Source organism: Rhynchophorus ferrugineus, unplaced genomic scaffold (genome assembly GCF_030347505.1).
Source record: "Rhynchophorus ferrugineus isolate W39M unplaced genomic scaffold, kcgeb_rfMv2 rfM3, whole genome shotgun sequence".
Classification (NCBI taxonomy): Eukaryota; Metazoa; Arthropoda; class Insecta; order Coleoptera; family Curculionidae; genus Rhynchophorus; species Rhynchophorus ferrugineus.
Genome location: NW_027472582.1, coordinates 66,294,203 through 66,311,857, shown reverse-complemented (window position 1 = coordinate 66,311,857; position 17,655 = coordinate 66,294,203). Strand labels below are relative to the sequence as shown.

Below are 17,655 nucleotides of genomic sequence, written 5' to 3'. Positions count from 1 at the left end.
TCCTAAGGATTTACTTGTACAAGTTCGTGTTTTTTTTTGTGTTTTCGTCAGTTTCCGATGTGAATAAAAACAACTAACATTAAGTACGCGCTTCGCTTCACGTATTGATAACAAATGCAGAGCACGGTTAGGGTTTTCGATAAAAGCATTCTTTTTGCCATTTGACAACACAGCGGTTTACTACGCCCATCACGAATGCTACTGTACGAATTTATAATAGTCATCCACTTTTAACACGTATCACACAGACTTAAACAATTGTGCGTAAAAATGATTTCTGACATATTTAAATGATTATATAAACATATAGCCTATCCAAAGTTATTTTGTACATACGCCAACAAGATGTTCAATGTATTGTCTTTCGCAATTTGTAAATTCGTTTTAGAATCCGACAATATTTATCTTCTCATTTAATTCTAGTTAAAAAGAGACACTGTCAGTACAATACTGTCTGATAACTACGATCGTGTAACCGAACTAGCCCGCCAAAGTCGTCGGGTTGTCAAACGTATGCAAAATTCTTCAAAACAATAGTCATAAGAGGTTATAAACCGGAAAATGTTATTTTAATGCTTTCCTTGTTTTGATAAATTTCACATCGCTGTTTATTATTACTCTGAGTGGAAATTCCGAAGTCAGGCAGAACAGATTGCGCCTGGAGGCCCTCCTTTACTATTAAAATTCGTTAGAGAGGTAAGTTAAAAAAATTGAATTATTAAAAGCATATCATAAAATGAATGATACTTATTATTTCAGTTTATCTATTTAGATGAGACATGGATATTTCAGAATGGGACCAATATATCCAATGGTCACTCATGGCAAGATGATAATAAAAATAGTGTTATGACAACAAAAGTTGATGGAAAAAGAAGAACGTTGGAATAACAATTGATTAAGTTTTATTAGTCATAACATTTATTAATAATTAATTGCAGATATATTTTACTTCATTATAAAAATAGGAATAATTAATAACACCTTCGGTTTGGATGTACTCGATGAGACACACTGAAGAAGAAACAGATGGAATTGTGAACAAATGTTATATAGAATGGAAATTAACAGCTTAGTTATTCACTTGAATCAAACTTTCTGAATATGATATGATTCAATGCTACCAATTTCTGAGGCAGGGTAATGAGAGGGAAACAACTAAAGATGAGTATATAATTAATTTATGATAACTGTAGGAAATGTTATTGTAAAGTGTAAAAGACCTTTGTGCATTAATAGAGCTATTCAGATAATTATTCACGGCAAACTGGCGGACGAATACTCAAAAATAATTTTGTAAGAACTATGAGCATACTATGATTGTTTCTTTAGCAGAAAGGAGTTATTTTAAATGATGGCAGACATGATTATGTTAGATTGAAAGGTGTAATGAGTGGGATGCTTAGACATAGAGATTTGGTTTATATTATAATAGATTTGAGCCGCTAGTATCGCTTTATGCTTGGCGTTCAACAAGTATTTGCGTAAAATAAAATTGGTTTAAAGAGAGATAAGAGCTTTGTTATTTGAAATTCTTCGCATTTTATAATTTGAGCTTAGTCTCTCAGTTCTAGTAAAAATAAGGTGTAGGTTAGTTGGCCAGCAATGGAAGAGTGTTTTAATAATAATTAAAAAAATATCCAGTTAAATCTTTAGAATCGTCAAAGATTTTTTAAAACGAATTTCAATGCCACTTGCCTTTTTCATGTTTGCTTTAACCTCAAACGTTGTTTACAACAAAAATTTAAATTGAAACTGTACAAAAAAAAGTTTAATCTGAATACAGAGGGCATAGGAAGATACATTAAAAGCCCAACGAAAATTCAACAACGTCAAAGTATTAATTATACAGTAAATGAAAAAAGGGGTTTTGTTTATGCGGAAGTTAATTAACTTCGCCGGTAGGAGAAAAAAAAAACGCCGAAAAGGAAAAACGATCCGTTCCAGGCATCGCCATTGGGCCGTGCGGGAAAACTGCCCTTGGTGGATGTTGTTGTTACAGGATCGGCCCCGGAATCAGGGTTCAACAACACGGTCGATGGCCCCAGAAAAGGGCAATTTTCGGCTCCACGAAGGGAGGATGCGTCGTCGTACAACCGCGAGTGCAGCCGATCGATAGCGAAACTGCTCATTTTCTGATCCCTTAATACTTCGGGTGATCGAACTCGAAAAGTTTTTCCACTTTTTCTAATTTATTTGACAAAAATAATTCTATAAACTTTCAAAAAAATTATTTTGTTAGATATGTAGATTCTAGCGTTGAGAACGTTCGACTGAAATTGACTATCGACTGTTTAGTAATTAACTACTTTTTACTAGTGAGTGTTTCAGTCGACTATTTTCAGTCGCTATTTTCGGTCCGACTGATTTTATTACTAATTACTATTGGCTGTTTCAGGCGTGTACTTTTAGTTACTTTTTTCGGTTCTACTAGTTTCATTCGACTGATTTTTAACATTCTGGCCCTGTCATCCTAGCCGCGACCTGGACAAAAATTTACCCAATTTATGGATTGTTTTGGTAAGTTGCTTGTAAATAACAATATATAGTATATCAATATAGCAGCATTTCGGGTAAAAAGATTAAAATTGTGAATGATAAATGGTAAAATAATTTTGACTGTTTTTACGGCAATAATACGAAATATTTCAATAATAAATAAAGCATTTAATTTATTTAAAGAAGCTCTAGTAGTTATTGTGCCATCATTTTTAATAATATGATGGTTAGTTAAGTTTAGATTAGTTTTTTTTTCTATGATTAGGTATATGTATAATTTTTATTTAGTATTTATGGTTATTGTACATCTTTAGTTTTTAGGTTTTATTTAAGTTCTATTGTATTGTCTGTATTTATTATAGTATATTATTTAACAATAGCAATTAACATATTAAAATAGGATGAAACATTTGTGGGTTTATTATTCCATTCCTTTTTAAAGATCCACAAAACATTGTAATGTAAAAGTAATTCTACTTCCTTTAAAATTAAATAATTAATTGCATGTTAATACTATTTGGTAATTATTTTTTCCTTTTCTTTTTTAGAGTTAATACGTGAAGGAATATATATACATCTCCGTCTCACTTATACTACCGTTGAAAATATAAGTACATTCAAAATTAACTGCTCTAAGCTGCTAGTTATTTGACTATCGACTGTACCGACTGTTTTCAGTCGGTAGTTCCTAACGCTAACTGCAGCTAATCTCTGTTGGTGTGATAACAAATAATCGATTTAACGGTTTGTTCAGGTCCCAGCAGGTTATTCAGCAGGAATTAATTCGTAGCTTTTTTTTGATAACAATTTGAAAAAATGTGTTATTTAAAATATTTTCCATGAATAGCTACTCAAGAAGACTTCCTTTTTCAAAATTTCCAAACATTATTTGATCAGTTTTAAAAGCTATGGACGAGTACTGTCGTGAATTAACAAAAAATGCTTCTTGTTTTGTAAGAGAGCTAATTTTCTTCCTTGTTCAAGGCTTTCCAGGATTTCAAACTTTTCTTACTGCTAGTAGTTCTTGGAACGTTAAATATTTGAGTTTTTTCCGAACAATTCCTCCAATTCTTCGTCATTGAAGCTAGTCTTCTGTACTTTGTATTACGAACTAAAATCATCATTTTTATTCTGTTTCGACATCTTTGATGGTATGGATTTGCCACATTTTTGCCACGTATTTCATCAAAATCGTGAAATAAAATTTCCAAAATATGGTTTTTCCAAGGCTTATTACTTTATCAGTGATTACTGACCAAAAATATTTAAAAAATGTATCACATGCTTGTATGTATTTTAATCAGCGGTATCCATTGGTGAAGATGCGATGTATCACAGTCTGAAGGACCAAAAAAATTGAAGACAATGAGTTGCAAGGCCTATTGGAGGGAAACCCAATTTTAACTCTGATGATGGCTACAACACAAGTTGACTGAGAATATCATTCCAAACATTTCCACATAGTTCCTTCATTGTTTGTCAAATGGAAAAGAACAATCCTAAATCTAAAAGGTTATTAGTTTACTCCAGGTTAGCCATTCACATGGATATTGAAAAGAGATATTTACGTTCAAAAAGTTTTGTTGTGCCTATGTTGCGGTCAGTGAGTGATTATTAATGAGTTTCAAAAAGCAAATGAAATTTTTGCTTGCAAAAGAGATCATAATTATCGAGTAACTGATGCAAAGTACACATTGAAGGGTTGTGAAAAATAGACTGTTGCAGCTCGAATGCACCAAACATAGCATCTTCTGATTATCACTTGTTCAAATGATGCAACCTCGCGTGATGCTGAATCGACATGTTACCAGATATATTGGAAAACGTTGTAGAAAATGAATGAAAATATTTTGATTAACATAATATAAAAAGTGATCAGAACACATGCAAAAATCGAATTGCTCCCTCGTTCATCAAATGACAGTATATCATCTTACAGTTCCATCACTCTATAAATAACAATAGTATGTGTACCGATTGCATTGAGTGAACTTTTTAAAACTTTAGGATCAGATATCTGTAAGTTTTATGTAAAAATATCTTTCAATCAAAATTTGTATTTTCCAGGCAAAAATAAACTAATTATGCAAATCAACGAACGAAACGTTAGCGTTTTCTGTACAAATATCGTTCTGATAGGCCCATGAACTGTTCAAAATTGCGTCTAGACAGAAAGCGTAAGTAACAAAATGTCGTGAATAAAAAACGAAACGTGAACAGTTCAATGGTCGGATAGAAGGGGGGAGTCGTTTTAAATTTTACCCCGTTTTAGCGCCAGTCTAATAATTCAGTTAAATTGAAATACCAATTTATATTTTCCACGATCAAATTCAGAATTTAATCAATATGGGATTGTGTTAGTTTATTTATTTTCTCTGGATTATGAACTACTTAAATGTATTAAATTGTCATGCTCTTGTTTGACAAAAAAAATTAACCACCCTACTCGTTATTGATTTACATAATCAAATAAATTATGAAATATATCAAAGTTTACTCATTTTAAATTTGTCATTGAAATTTCATTTTAAATTGTTAAGTGTTGAAATATTTGGGATTATTAGTACCGTAGATGAAAGTGGCATCTTCCGTTAAATCAATAATTTTAAATAGCCAAGCTGGAGAAGTTTTTGATTCTCTAATATGCTGAGAAGCGCTCCTGCTAAGAAGCTTTTTCGAGTTTGTACCCTGTTACAGTTTTCAGCTCACAGTAGTACAAATGTGATGCTTAAAGAAAATTTAGCATTTTTCTATTGTGTTATGATGCAGAAATCAATATATATATTCGAACAACACATTCAGAGTTGTGGATTAAATTAACTTAAACCTTTTTATCTATTGAAGGGTGAAGTACAAAATGTGTCTTCACATACTTTTACGAAAAATCTAGCTTACGTGGAATATATAACAATAAGTCCCAAAAGGCCACGGAGAACAGAATTAAGACCACAGAGAGCGATCTAATATCCATGATTACTAATATTCATTGCTATCTATAACAGGTCAACACAGATATTAACTGGCCTGACACATAGATGGCGCTATTATAAAAAAATCCATATGTTTTTTAGTTAGCCTTAACTCTCAAAGATGCGTGTTTAAATTTGACAGTTGTCGGATTATTAGTTTGTGAATTATAGCATTTTGAGTGAAGCAACTTTTATTATTGTGAATAAAATTGATAAAAAGGAATTTCGCGTGATTATAAAAAACATAAGAAAATATTGCTTTTCGAAAGGAAAAAATACAGTTTAAGCAACCATCAAGGATTGGTTTTCTAAGTTTAGACGTGGTGAAATGAGAACCGAAGACGGTGAACGTAGTGGACGCCCAAAAGAGGTTGTTAACGACGAAAACTTTTAAAAAATCCACAAAATGATTTTGAATGACAGATTGAAATTGAATGAAATAGCAGACACTCTAAAGATGTTAACTGAACGTTTACATCATGTCATTCACGAATATTTGGATATGAGAAAGCTCTCTGCAAAGTGGGTGCCGCGCGAGCTCACTTTTGACCAAAAACAACGACGGGTTGATGATTCGGAGGAGTGTTTGAGGATGATGTAATAAACCCGAGTTTTGCGTCGATATGTGACAATGGATGGAACATGGCTCCACCATTTCACTCCGAAGTCCAATTGACAATCATCCGAGTGGACTGCATACGATGAACCCGTTCCAAATCGTGGGAAAACGCCATAGTGGGCTGACAAGGTTTTAGCGTCAGTATTTTGGGATGCGCATGGAATAATTTTCATTTACTACCTTGAAAAAGGAAGGACTATCAACAGCGACTATTACATAACGTTATTGGACCGTTTGAAGGGCGAAATCGTCGAAAAACAGCCGCATTTGAAGAAAAAGAAAGTGCTGCTTCACCAAGACAATGCACCGTGCCACGTGATGAGAACGATGGCAAAAATCCATGAATTGAGCTTTGAATTGTTTCCTCATCCACCGTATTCTCCAGATCTGGCCCCCAGCGACCAGTTCCTGTTCTCAGATCTCAAAAGAATGCTCGCTAGGAAGACATTTTCGTCTAATGAAGAGATGATCGCCGAAACTGAGGCTTATTTTGAATCAAAATAACAAATGGTACTACAAAAATGGTATCGAGAAGTTGGAGAGTCGCTATAATTAGTGTATCATTCTTGAAGGGAATTATGTTGAATAAAAAAAACTAATTTTGCCAAAAAAAATGTGTTTTATTATGGTAGGCCGGGGACTTTTCAATTGACCTGTTATATAGATATTTTAGGTTATAATTTTTTTTAATTAATTAATTTATTTATTATTTTAAAAGCCCATCAGCCTCTTGAGCTATTTAGGGTCGAGTTACAATGTAGTTTTTAAATAAAGTATGTAAAATAATGACATTAAGTTAAGTTAAAATAATAAACAATATTAATTGCAGGAGAGGAGATTCACGGAGCTGTATCAATCCCGCGACCGTTAAAAAGTTGATAAGCATGTCCAAATGCTTGGGTTGGACCAGTTGCTCTAATGACCTTGGCATCCCAAGTTGCTGTCTCAGTACTTCAAGCTTTCCATAGTCCAGAAGGATGTGCTTGACGCTCTGTTGTATTTGACATTCAGGTTATAATTGTGATTATGTGTGTAACAATTTCAATTTCTTTCATCACTTTGGCGTGATCATTAGATAATCTACTATTAAAAGAAGCAATTACTATTCACAAAAATAGCCTCTAAAAATTTAGTTATTGTACGATTTCTGTTTCAAAGGTATTTTGATACATTTGTTTATAATATCATTTAGTAACCATCTTGTTCTAAATATCTGGTTCTCTTTCATCATATATACAATATATACAATTGTTTGACTACTACTGCAAGGTAGCTACTTCTTCATCGTATAGACGTTCTTCATATTCTACATTGATCGTACATTGACTACATTGACCTAATCAGTACTAAAATTAAAATTTTTGGCATTTCTAATATTAAAAAATACTTGTTTATTCTTAATTCGAGTCAAATTTGATAATTATATTGTATATACAAAAAATACTTTTATGATAAATAATAAATATCACATTTACTAACTCTAATTTAAGTTTAAAATTACTTACATCCAAACATTTCCAACTTGCATTGGTGGCGTGTCAGGCAAACCCCTAAAATAATAATAATAAATAATTAATATCTGATTTATTTTATGAAGCTGCATTTATAAAACTCTAGCTTTCGATAAGAAATTTGATAAAAATTGTGGGAATATTTGGATAACAATGAAAAATTTCCTATGTTCCCACAAAGATTAGAATTATATCTGGCACGTATAACTGCTAACTAGATTTAGATTAATCGACTTATAGGTAAATTTGTTTATAACTGAGGAAGATAACTGATTCAACCTTGTAACATTAATTTAACTGTAGAACATTATCGGAATGGTATAGGATACAGCTATCAAAATATAATCGTTGTATAATTGAAAAGTGAGTTACTATGTTCTGATAGATTAGATTTTGTGGGAGTATTTTTCTGCTACAAATGTGGTAAAACTTTTGTCGACACCTTTTAACTATTGAAGCAAATATATGTTGACCAACGTTAATTCCAATTATTTATTTAGCTGGATTCTTACACATATCTATTAATTTATTGAATTTTAGCAAATATTTGATTGTTTTAAAATATATATGATTTTTTAGAGACATGTGCCGAATTAGTCTGCTATTAATTATCAACTATTTTTCAGATTTTCCACTATTTGATTTATTTAGTAGTTGAATTTATTTGATCTGTACATATTCGAAAAAATGAGAATATTTACGAGTAAATATAAGATGCTATAGCAACATTGAGGCAATTAAAATTAATATAATAATGAAATAATCCCACATTCTCAGACATTTACTTCGTTAATTTGCTTCCAAAAGCCACCTTGTAAAATAAAAAATAATATCAGAATTTGTATTAATTGCACATTATACATGTTTCGTCACTTTAACATTTCAACTTTTACAAGAATATAATCAAAATTGTAGGTCATCGTTTGATTATTACAGATGAGACTTGGGTCTGACACCGTACTACGATCCTAAATCCAAGCAACAATCTAAGTGCTAATGTGTACTGAATTTTTAGTTTCCAAGCGCATTCGTCTTCAAAATTCGGTCAAAACCTTTTGGGTATACCAACGGACTTTTGTTCGTAGTTTACACCCAAAATGGTAAAACAAATTCAATTATTATCGTTATGAACCAATTAGATAGAATATTTTGGAGTAGTTACATACAAAAATTCTTGAAAAAATATCCGATTTACACGAGAAAGAATAATTTTCTATTAACATAATCCTCTAGCTCGTACAGTTCAAAAATAATACGAATTTCAACATTCATGAAAACATTTAGTGGAAGACTATCTTCATTAAAAGAAGAGTTTAGCCGTAGAAGGATATTTTACAGGTCTTCTGTATATATTTTGAAATGTTTTCTGATAAAATCTTAGTAATCCCACTTTTCCATGTTGCTATGATTTAACAACCTTATTTCATGTTTTAAGACACGTTTTTAACATTTTGTTTTAAGGCGAAATCTTGGACCACTAAGCGTATACATTGGATTCCGAGGTCATCAAGCAGCTCTTCGCTGGTTACGTAGCGATAAGCATTGGTAATTAATCATAGAACATTAATTTGGCTGCGTTGGATGACCAGTTGATTTGAATTTTTAGTGCAAACCCATATTTGCACCCCATAGGTCAAAAGTGGCTTTATGATGTTTCCAATTTAACTTACCATTGAGATGTATGCCGAGGTAGTTAGCTGATTCTGCTTGAGGAATCGGACATCCGTCATGTGATATAATTAGGTTTTGGTCTGCTGCTATTAGGCTGTACTTTCCCGCTACTTAAACTTTCTCTAGAGCCTTAGGCAGAGATGGGCAAATGTTCCAAGTACTGTTTTTGTTGTTGTTGGAATATCAGCGGTAGAGAGCAGATACAGGAGTGCTCCCAAAACAATCCTGGGGAATTCCAGCCCGCATAGGTTTAAGTGTTAAGAATATCTCTTCATGTGGGACTCTATATTTACTTTTGAAAATAAATTATTCCAACAGTCGAAAGTAATTCCGCGATAGCAATTTGCCCATTTCGTAGATTAATCCCAAATGCCATACCTGGTCAAAAGGTTGTGAGACGTCTCTATATTACAGGGCAGTAACAAAATTATTGAATGTAGAAAATGCATTAACGTCTGCTTGCACTCAGTATTACCAAAGGAAAAGCTATTTCTTTATGTAGAAACACGTTGAAAGCATCGGTTTTAATAGTTAAGATAAGTTGTTTAACAGTTGTTTACATTCATACTTCGCATTTTCACCAATGATATTTCAATCTAATTTACAGTATTAGAACAATGTACCCATTAAAGGATCGCGGTTAATTAAAGACCAGAAAATGGCGCCAGCCATCAGATTCAGGAATGTTCTATGAATTTCGAAATTCGACTATGGAAATTCTGTTTTTATTTCGTGTCCCGCGTTGAATAATTTATCTAACGTCTTGTGTTGGAAATTACCTACCATCCAACCGACATGACTAATTTATTTCTTACAGTCCATCGTCAAAACGCCACCTGTTGAAAAAACATTTTCCGCCCTATATCATTTGAATAAAGCAAATTTTCGATTCCGCGAATTAACTCGCAAATATTCGGCCGATAATTAACAATTTTAATTTATTCGAGCCTATCTAGACACGCCGACAGGCCAAGATTAGAAACGCATTCAGTTAATAACAACTATTATCCAAACTAGTATCTAACAATTGGTCGACACCTGCTGCACGTAGATTGGGCACTGTGCAGATGCCCCAAAAATTAGTCCACGTAGTGGAACGACCAATTCGCCACAGTGACCTGTGCCATAAAATATATGTACACACACACCCAGCTCGTTTTACACACTCTGATTAATTTTTGGAAGGTGTAGCTCAATATGTTCTGGTCAATACGATATCACACGTAAATAATTCAATAACGTAACGAGCGTTCATATTGTTACATTTCATTTCCCCGAGCACTTCCGCATCATGTTTATTCTTTGATAGCGGCATGTTCAGAAATCGATGTAACTAAATAATTTTTGTAATCTGTATACAAATCGGCTTAGCGAAAATTTTGCCTTCCTTTTTAAGGAAAATGTGGTCACCTGGAGACGTAAAATATGTGTATAATATGCGCTACAAATAAATAAATTACAATAAAACGAAATACGTCGAAATCAAGCAGACAAGAATAGCTGAACGATGCAATTTTATTTAAAAATATAGGTAAATAAATTACTATTTTAACCAGCGTGGTGTATTTATTGTTTTTGCAATGTATATTTTAGGTGAGAAATATGGATTAAAGTAAAGTTTTTTTTATTAACCTCCTAGAACGCCAAAAATCTGCTCGTGGGCAATCTATCTATATGAATAGAAGATCACTTCAGTAAGTGACCTACCGTACAATAACAATAATCTAAATCTTATTCTAGATACCATTCTAATTTATTTTAAAGTGTATTCTAACTTATTCTAAAAACTATTCGAGCTTATTCTAGAGATTATTAAATCTCACTCTATTCTATTCATTCATTCTCACATCTATTCATTAGTTCGTATGGTAGTTTGCGTTTGAGCCTACGCACTTTACTGCCATCGCGTACATTTAACTGTTTGGCGAGTGCATTGGGATGCACTAATAGTATTTCAGAGTACTTCGGACTAGCACTTAGCACTTTATTTTGGGACCTCTGGAAGATATGTATGTGCTAGTAGTACGCCACAGTTCAATACCATAGATCCAAATGGGCTTAAGTATTGACTTATACAGCAAAACCTTGTTATCTAATGATAATTTAGATTTACACCCTATCAGACAGTACATTTGATTTAGTTTAAGCCCAAGCTATTTGCGTGTTGTCACTATATCTTTTTTTCCATGTCAAACGTCGATCAAAATGCATTCCCAGATATTTAACGTTGTATGCTTGTGAAAGTTCATGATTATTTAATTTTACCGAGGGACATGTTCTTCTACGCAGGGTGAATGCCATATGGGTAGATTTTGTCTCATTTGCCTTGATACGTCACGTTTTCAGCCACAATTCGACTTTGTTAAGATGAAGTTGGAGGTTTCTTGTGGCTGATATTGGATCCCCGTGTGATAAAACCGCGATATCGTCAGCATATGTTGCAACAGTAGTGTTTCTTAAGGTCTTGAGGACGAACGTACCATAGGACATCAACAATATCCCACCGTACCTTGTTTTGGAATCTTTGTATGATATTTGTATTGTTTGATCTGGTATAACACAAGAGGTAAACACCATAAGTCCACACTGGTTTCAATACTTGTTGGTAAAGCAAAAGTTTATTATATACTGACTGAGTTGAATATACACACAATAACCGGCACATTTTTCGTACTTCAGCTTCGGTTCTTCACAGTTCTTCTTATCATGTGACTTTCATCTGAGATTAACAAGTCTCATGCCGAGCTATTTGGCTGAATTTCCATGGGAGAATATTTGCTCATCTATATATACTTGTAATTGATATGCACTGATTTATTTTTATTTTATTTATTACAGCATTGTATTTCGTAATGATTGTTTGTAACTTTCTCTAATAGTTGATTGTTATCTCCAATGAATAGGATTGCAGTATCATCTGCAAATGTAACAACATTTTCATTGAATGTAGGTAAATCTCGAGTGTAAAGGTGATAAAGGACTAGTCTCAATACACTTTTCTATGGCACACCTGCTTGTATTTACCAGCATCCATCTTCTTGTTTGTCTCTGAAGTATCGGTCAGTTATATATGATTCCAACATTTTATATATAAATATTGGTTAGATAGAATTATTTTAATCTTGTGCTTTAAACCCTCATGCCAAAATGCTTCGAAAGCTAGAGAAACATCTAAAAATATTTCAGAACAAACTTTATATTCTTCGAGTAATTTTTTTGTGACATTGTGCTGATTCTATGAACCTGATCAGTCGTGGAATCTGAATTTCTTCAGCCACCTTCCGTAGTTGTGGTACATATTGTAGTCTGAATGAAGAATTTACTATGTCGGTAATCTTAATTAACGCTTTTCTTGGAAGTTCTCTTAATGTTGTCCCGATAATAAAGTCAGAACCAGGAGCTTTAATCTCAGTCAAAGTGATAAATGCAATTTTCATCAATATATATTAATAAAAACATTTTCATATTTTCCCATCTCTCTGCCAATGTGGCAATACCATGCATAATAATACTATAATATCTGTATCTATATAATAGGTTTAATATTACTATTAATAATAGATTTTCATAATACTACTAAACTTTAAAATATATTTAATAAAATAATATTTGTTTAAATTAAATATTTTCAAATTATCAGTATCGCCGTGCAATATTAGATTGTTGTTCCTACATATTACGGTTGTACGATCAAACAATTAAGGAAATGACAAAGAATAATAACTTTTTTGTGTCATAATGATTGATTGGTTTGTCTCGAGACATACCGGCAAAATAAACAAGTAAATTAAAGAGAATAATTGTTACCTTCGTTTTCCAGATGCAACTGAAGGTTCGACCACTAATGGAGATCCATGAAAATTGAAACCTGAAATAAAAAATACAATTTTACTAGTATGTAGGGGAATTTTATTTATATTACGTGAGTTTTTCTTAAATTTTGTGCAATAGAGCGCTAATTCAACAAAGCGATTTAAAAATAATGTGTTACTTGTCATAGTCGAGAGACTACACCTTGATGGCAATATTAATATATTCAGTGACAGTGTATCATATAATACCATCCTATATGATATGATTAATAGAATGACCAGCTAGGACTAAATAGTCTTTCGTTGATGTCGCTTCGGCTTCAGGACAGTGAAGTGTTTTGCGGGCGACAGAGACCCTGGTTTATGACTGGTATTGTCGTACTTGGCTATTTACCGGGGTTTGTGGATGGGTAGGGATTTTATCGAGATGTCGTATTCTAAGGCGCCTAGGGAGAACCTGTGTGAGTGTTGTGAGTGGAGGGAGTGTTGACGTTCCTCATAAACCATGGGGCACTGAGTAACACATTGAGTAATTTTTTGGATTGAAACACTTGGAGCAAGCAAATTATCTCTCAGAAACGTGTCTGTACTACACCTGTGCTCCATAGAGGCAGAATGGACCTTCTGAAGCCAGAGTATAGATAGGGACTTTATCAATTTGGAGGCGATAAGTGGGGAAGTCCTTCTTGCGGCGAAACAGAATAGCCTGACTTTTGCTCGGGTTTATCTGCAGCCGCCAAAATTTGTACCACGCAATCGCCTGGTTCAGCTGGACTTGAAGTATGTCGCGGATGGCGTTGGGACTCTAATAAGTGGTAAAGAAAGCTGTATCATCTGGATAAAATGCTGTGTGGGAATGTTTGTGGAGTGAGAAATCAACCATGTAAACGTTAAACATTCTCACTCGAAAGGATCAATCGTCCAATTGGAAATCTATCAGGGTCATTCGGTAGATCAAGCTGTTTCGCATTGAATATTAGACTGTTGTGCCATACTTGATCGAAAGCTTTGGAAACATCTAAAAAGATGGCTCCAGTATCTCGACCTTTTCTTAATGCCTTGCAGCTTGATGAAGGCTTGAGTGTTTCGCACGGATACCGAATTGTCCGTTGGATTATTGGTAAGGTATTGCCGAAGAACGCATGAGACATATGATTTTTTTGGCACTTTTAAATAATCATTCTAGAGATCAATATATATGTTTAGATCTAGCTCTCTAGAGAGACAACATCTTTTATTAAGAATTTTATATATACGGATATATCTCGAGCTAATTATAATTCATTATCTTGTTTTATATCGTAAAGTCAACTAAATCAATTATATTTTATAGAAAAAATATGTTTTTTATACAAATATATATGAGGTGTTAGAACTAGTTTGTAACATCTCGCAAAACCTATTGTACTTCAATGTTTTTGTTTAATAAAGTCCTATTAGTCATAACTTAGATAGAAATTAGATAAGAAAAGGCAGTAAGTAATTTGTGGATTTTAAAAGTATTCAATTTTAATTTGATATATAAAAAATGATCCGAAGAATGTACAGAGTGACGTGGAATTGGACAAATTTTTCGATTGATTTAATATCTCGAAAGCTTCATGCCATTTTACTTAAACCATTAAAAGGTCTGATTATCTTAGACCTTATCAATAATATCTAACAGTAGCCAGCGATTTATAACTATAACTTTTATTATAATTAAATTATTTTTCCACTAAGAAATTGTAGAGTAAAATTGCATTGAATACTTATCGCTAGTGAAATCTGTTATAAGTTCTGCAATGTAATTACCAACACATCTCGTATATGAACATGAAATTATTAAATGGGTTAAATTAACGTCAATAAAGTACCTTTTCGCACACTCATATAAGTTGTTTCCTATATTTAGTTATTTTTATATATCATAAATGTTTATAAAATAACATGGAACAAGAAAATTATTAGATCCCTTGATGTTTACGATCCAAACATTGTCAATTCCTTCGTGATATCGAGCTCTGAAAAGAGTAAACCACAGGCTAACCCATTTGAATCGAGAACGTTGGCATTTCGTATTCAATAAAACCGGATGTAGCTAGAAAGCGCCCCATTACTGAACTCTAAAGAGCAGTTAATAATACAGCATATAAACGCTCAGCTACAACATAATATAACATTATCTTATATGAATGTTTCATTTTAGATGAAGTTTATTCCTGTTTTGTCAGTTTTACCATGTAATTTATTATTATTTTAGCAAATTGTCTAGAAAAATTATGTTTGATATATTAATTACCCCATAATGATAAAAATATTCAGTATACAGTGTTATATACATTATGTTTAAGCAATATCATTTTGAAAGGAGGCAGTGTAGGCCATCTTGTCTTGATATGTTTATTAAGTAGAGTTTACAAATTATCAATGAATTTAACACAATAATATGTAAACTAAATAAATTAAAAATAATAAATCACTACATAGTATAAAACAAAGTCGCCTTTTCTGTCCCTATATCCCTATGTGCGCTTAAATCTTTAAAACTACGCAACGGATTTTGATGCGGTTTTTTTCAATAGATAGAGTGATTCAAGAGGAAGGTTTATATGTATAATACATGCATAATATACTAAGGCAACATTGCTAATTTTAGAGGTTTCTAACGTGATGTCGTAAATTAACCTATTTTTTTAGGCTTATTTAGCAATTAGCAAAAACGCTGCCTAACCCTACGAGTTAGATCAAATTAATGTACTACAGTATTGTACACCATAAAAAGGTCTACAAAAAAGTCCGCGATGGTATATGTTTATCTTTTAGGGATAACCCACATTAACCATTTTTATTGTTTACTTTTTACGTGAGAAAATGGCTTATTTACGAAGCTATTTTAAGCAATACGGCATTAATCCTTATCGAATTAAGTACCTTAAATACAGTGTGCAATTAATATAGATCAATATGGTTCCTTACAGCATGTAAATTAAACAAATATTTTCGGAGATATTACAAATTTAAAATTTGCGTTTAAAAATGTGTAATGTAATAAAAATTGTATGAATTTAGATATTCCAAAGATAGCAGGAAATCTTCATAGTAAGTATAGGGGAAGAGGAATTGTTTTACTCCAAATTTAATGCGTGCAGGCCAAGGGCAGTAATGAATGAACCAAAAATACTGGATCGATTTTAATCATGTTTTCATTGAGTGACATAGGCATATATATTTTATGCCCGTGCAAAGTCGGAGCGGGCCGCTATATTTTTATATACAACGTTCATATTTTTTCTGTAGTGTACTTAATTTAGTATCAGCATTGCACCCGTGCGAAGCCGGGGCGGGTCGTTAGTTATTACTAAAGGAAAACAACAGTTAGGATAACTAAGTAATAATTAGGTTAATAATATTTGAAATATCAATTAAAACTTTTACAATTATAGTATTTTCTAAAAAATAAACTATATGTCAGAATAAATGCTGGTATACAGCATAGTAATAATATATTACTTAAATTAAATTAAAAAGGACATTTAACTTAAGATATTGATTTCTATTTTTAAATAATTCGTACTTAATATTATGGTTATAAATAACAAATACACTATTCGAAAAATCAAAATAAAGGAATTTTTAGATTGTCCTCTAATATAGGTTATGTGTCAAATTTTATGTCAAGTTTCACGTGATTTGGCAAAATTAGACCATAAATTAAGTAAAAATTAGGCTTGCTTTCTTCATGATATCATTACAGTAAACTGTAAAGTGACATTTGGCTGTTGGCGTAGATATGATGTTCCAGAGGTATGTAACGTGTGTTTAGTTTATTATTATAATGTTTCGCTTACCATTCAATTTATCGATCGCCTTATCGGCGGAGGATTGATCGGGACAATCAACGAAAGCGTATCCGCCACGTTTAATTAAAATATTGGTGCACGAAAGGTTCTGTTCGACGAACAGTTGCCGAAGTGAGTTCTCGTTAGTTTCCGTAGGCAAATTCCCTACGTATAACTTGCTCATGGTTATGGGGGGAATTTTAGTCACAGACATGATTGAAATATCCGGATCAGGCTCGAAATATTAGTTCACCTGTCGCAACAACAACTCGTACGTAAAACTTCTTGACAACACTGACAGTTTCGACTTTCGTGAAAGTGCCGCGCTGTCATTTACGCTCGTTGACGCGTGCCTGACATAGGCCCTCTTGGATATATCCAACGTTTTCGGTTTGGGGGTTTATTGGTTCACATCGTATTTTTACAGTTCAATTAAATAACAATTTCAGGAAGTTTGACACGTGTGTCATATATATGCCATTACTTGGTTATTAGATATATCAGTTATAATAGATAAAATATATAATTGATAAAATGTAAATATATTTTTTATAAAATATTTTAATAGTTGTTTTATGAATGAAATACCTTCAATTGATAAGTTTGTTTATTAAAGAACAGAAAGTTTCAAAATAATAATTAATTGTTAATTAAAAAATGTAATATCGGTATAAGGTTTATCGTTTAATATAAAATTTATAAATTAAGTTTCACCACAATTTATCAATTAACAAAAATTAAAATTGATGAACT

At 32.5% G+C, this 17,655-nt stretch overlaps 1 protein-coding gene across 1 annotated transcript in view; it reads right to left on the bottom strand.

Annotated features, from left to right (window-relative positions):
* Nucleotides 1-17,227, bottom strand: part of LOC143193186 (insulin-like growth factor 2 mRNA-binding protein 3-A) — a 36,819-nt gene extending 19,592 nt beyond the window's left edge. Inside the window, exons 1-3 of the mRNA XM_076399212.1 lie at nucleotides 16,912-17,227; nucleotides 13,077-13,137; nucleotides 7,593-7,637 (exon numbers count right to left, since the gene is read on the bottom strand). Of these exons, the coding sequence (XP_076255327.1) occupies nucleotides 7,593-7,637; nucleotides 13,077-13,137; nucleotides 16,912-17,116 (311 nt within the window). The 5' untranslated portion in view covers nucleotides 17,117-17,227. The remainder of the gene's footprint in view (nucleotides 1-7,592; nucleotides 7,638-13,076; nucleotides 13,138-16,911) is intronic.
* Nucleotides 17,228-17,655: the final 428 nt, after the last annotated feature.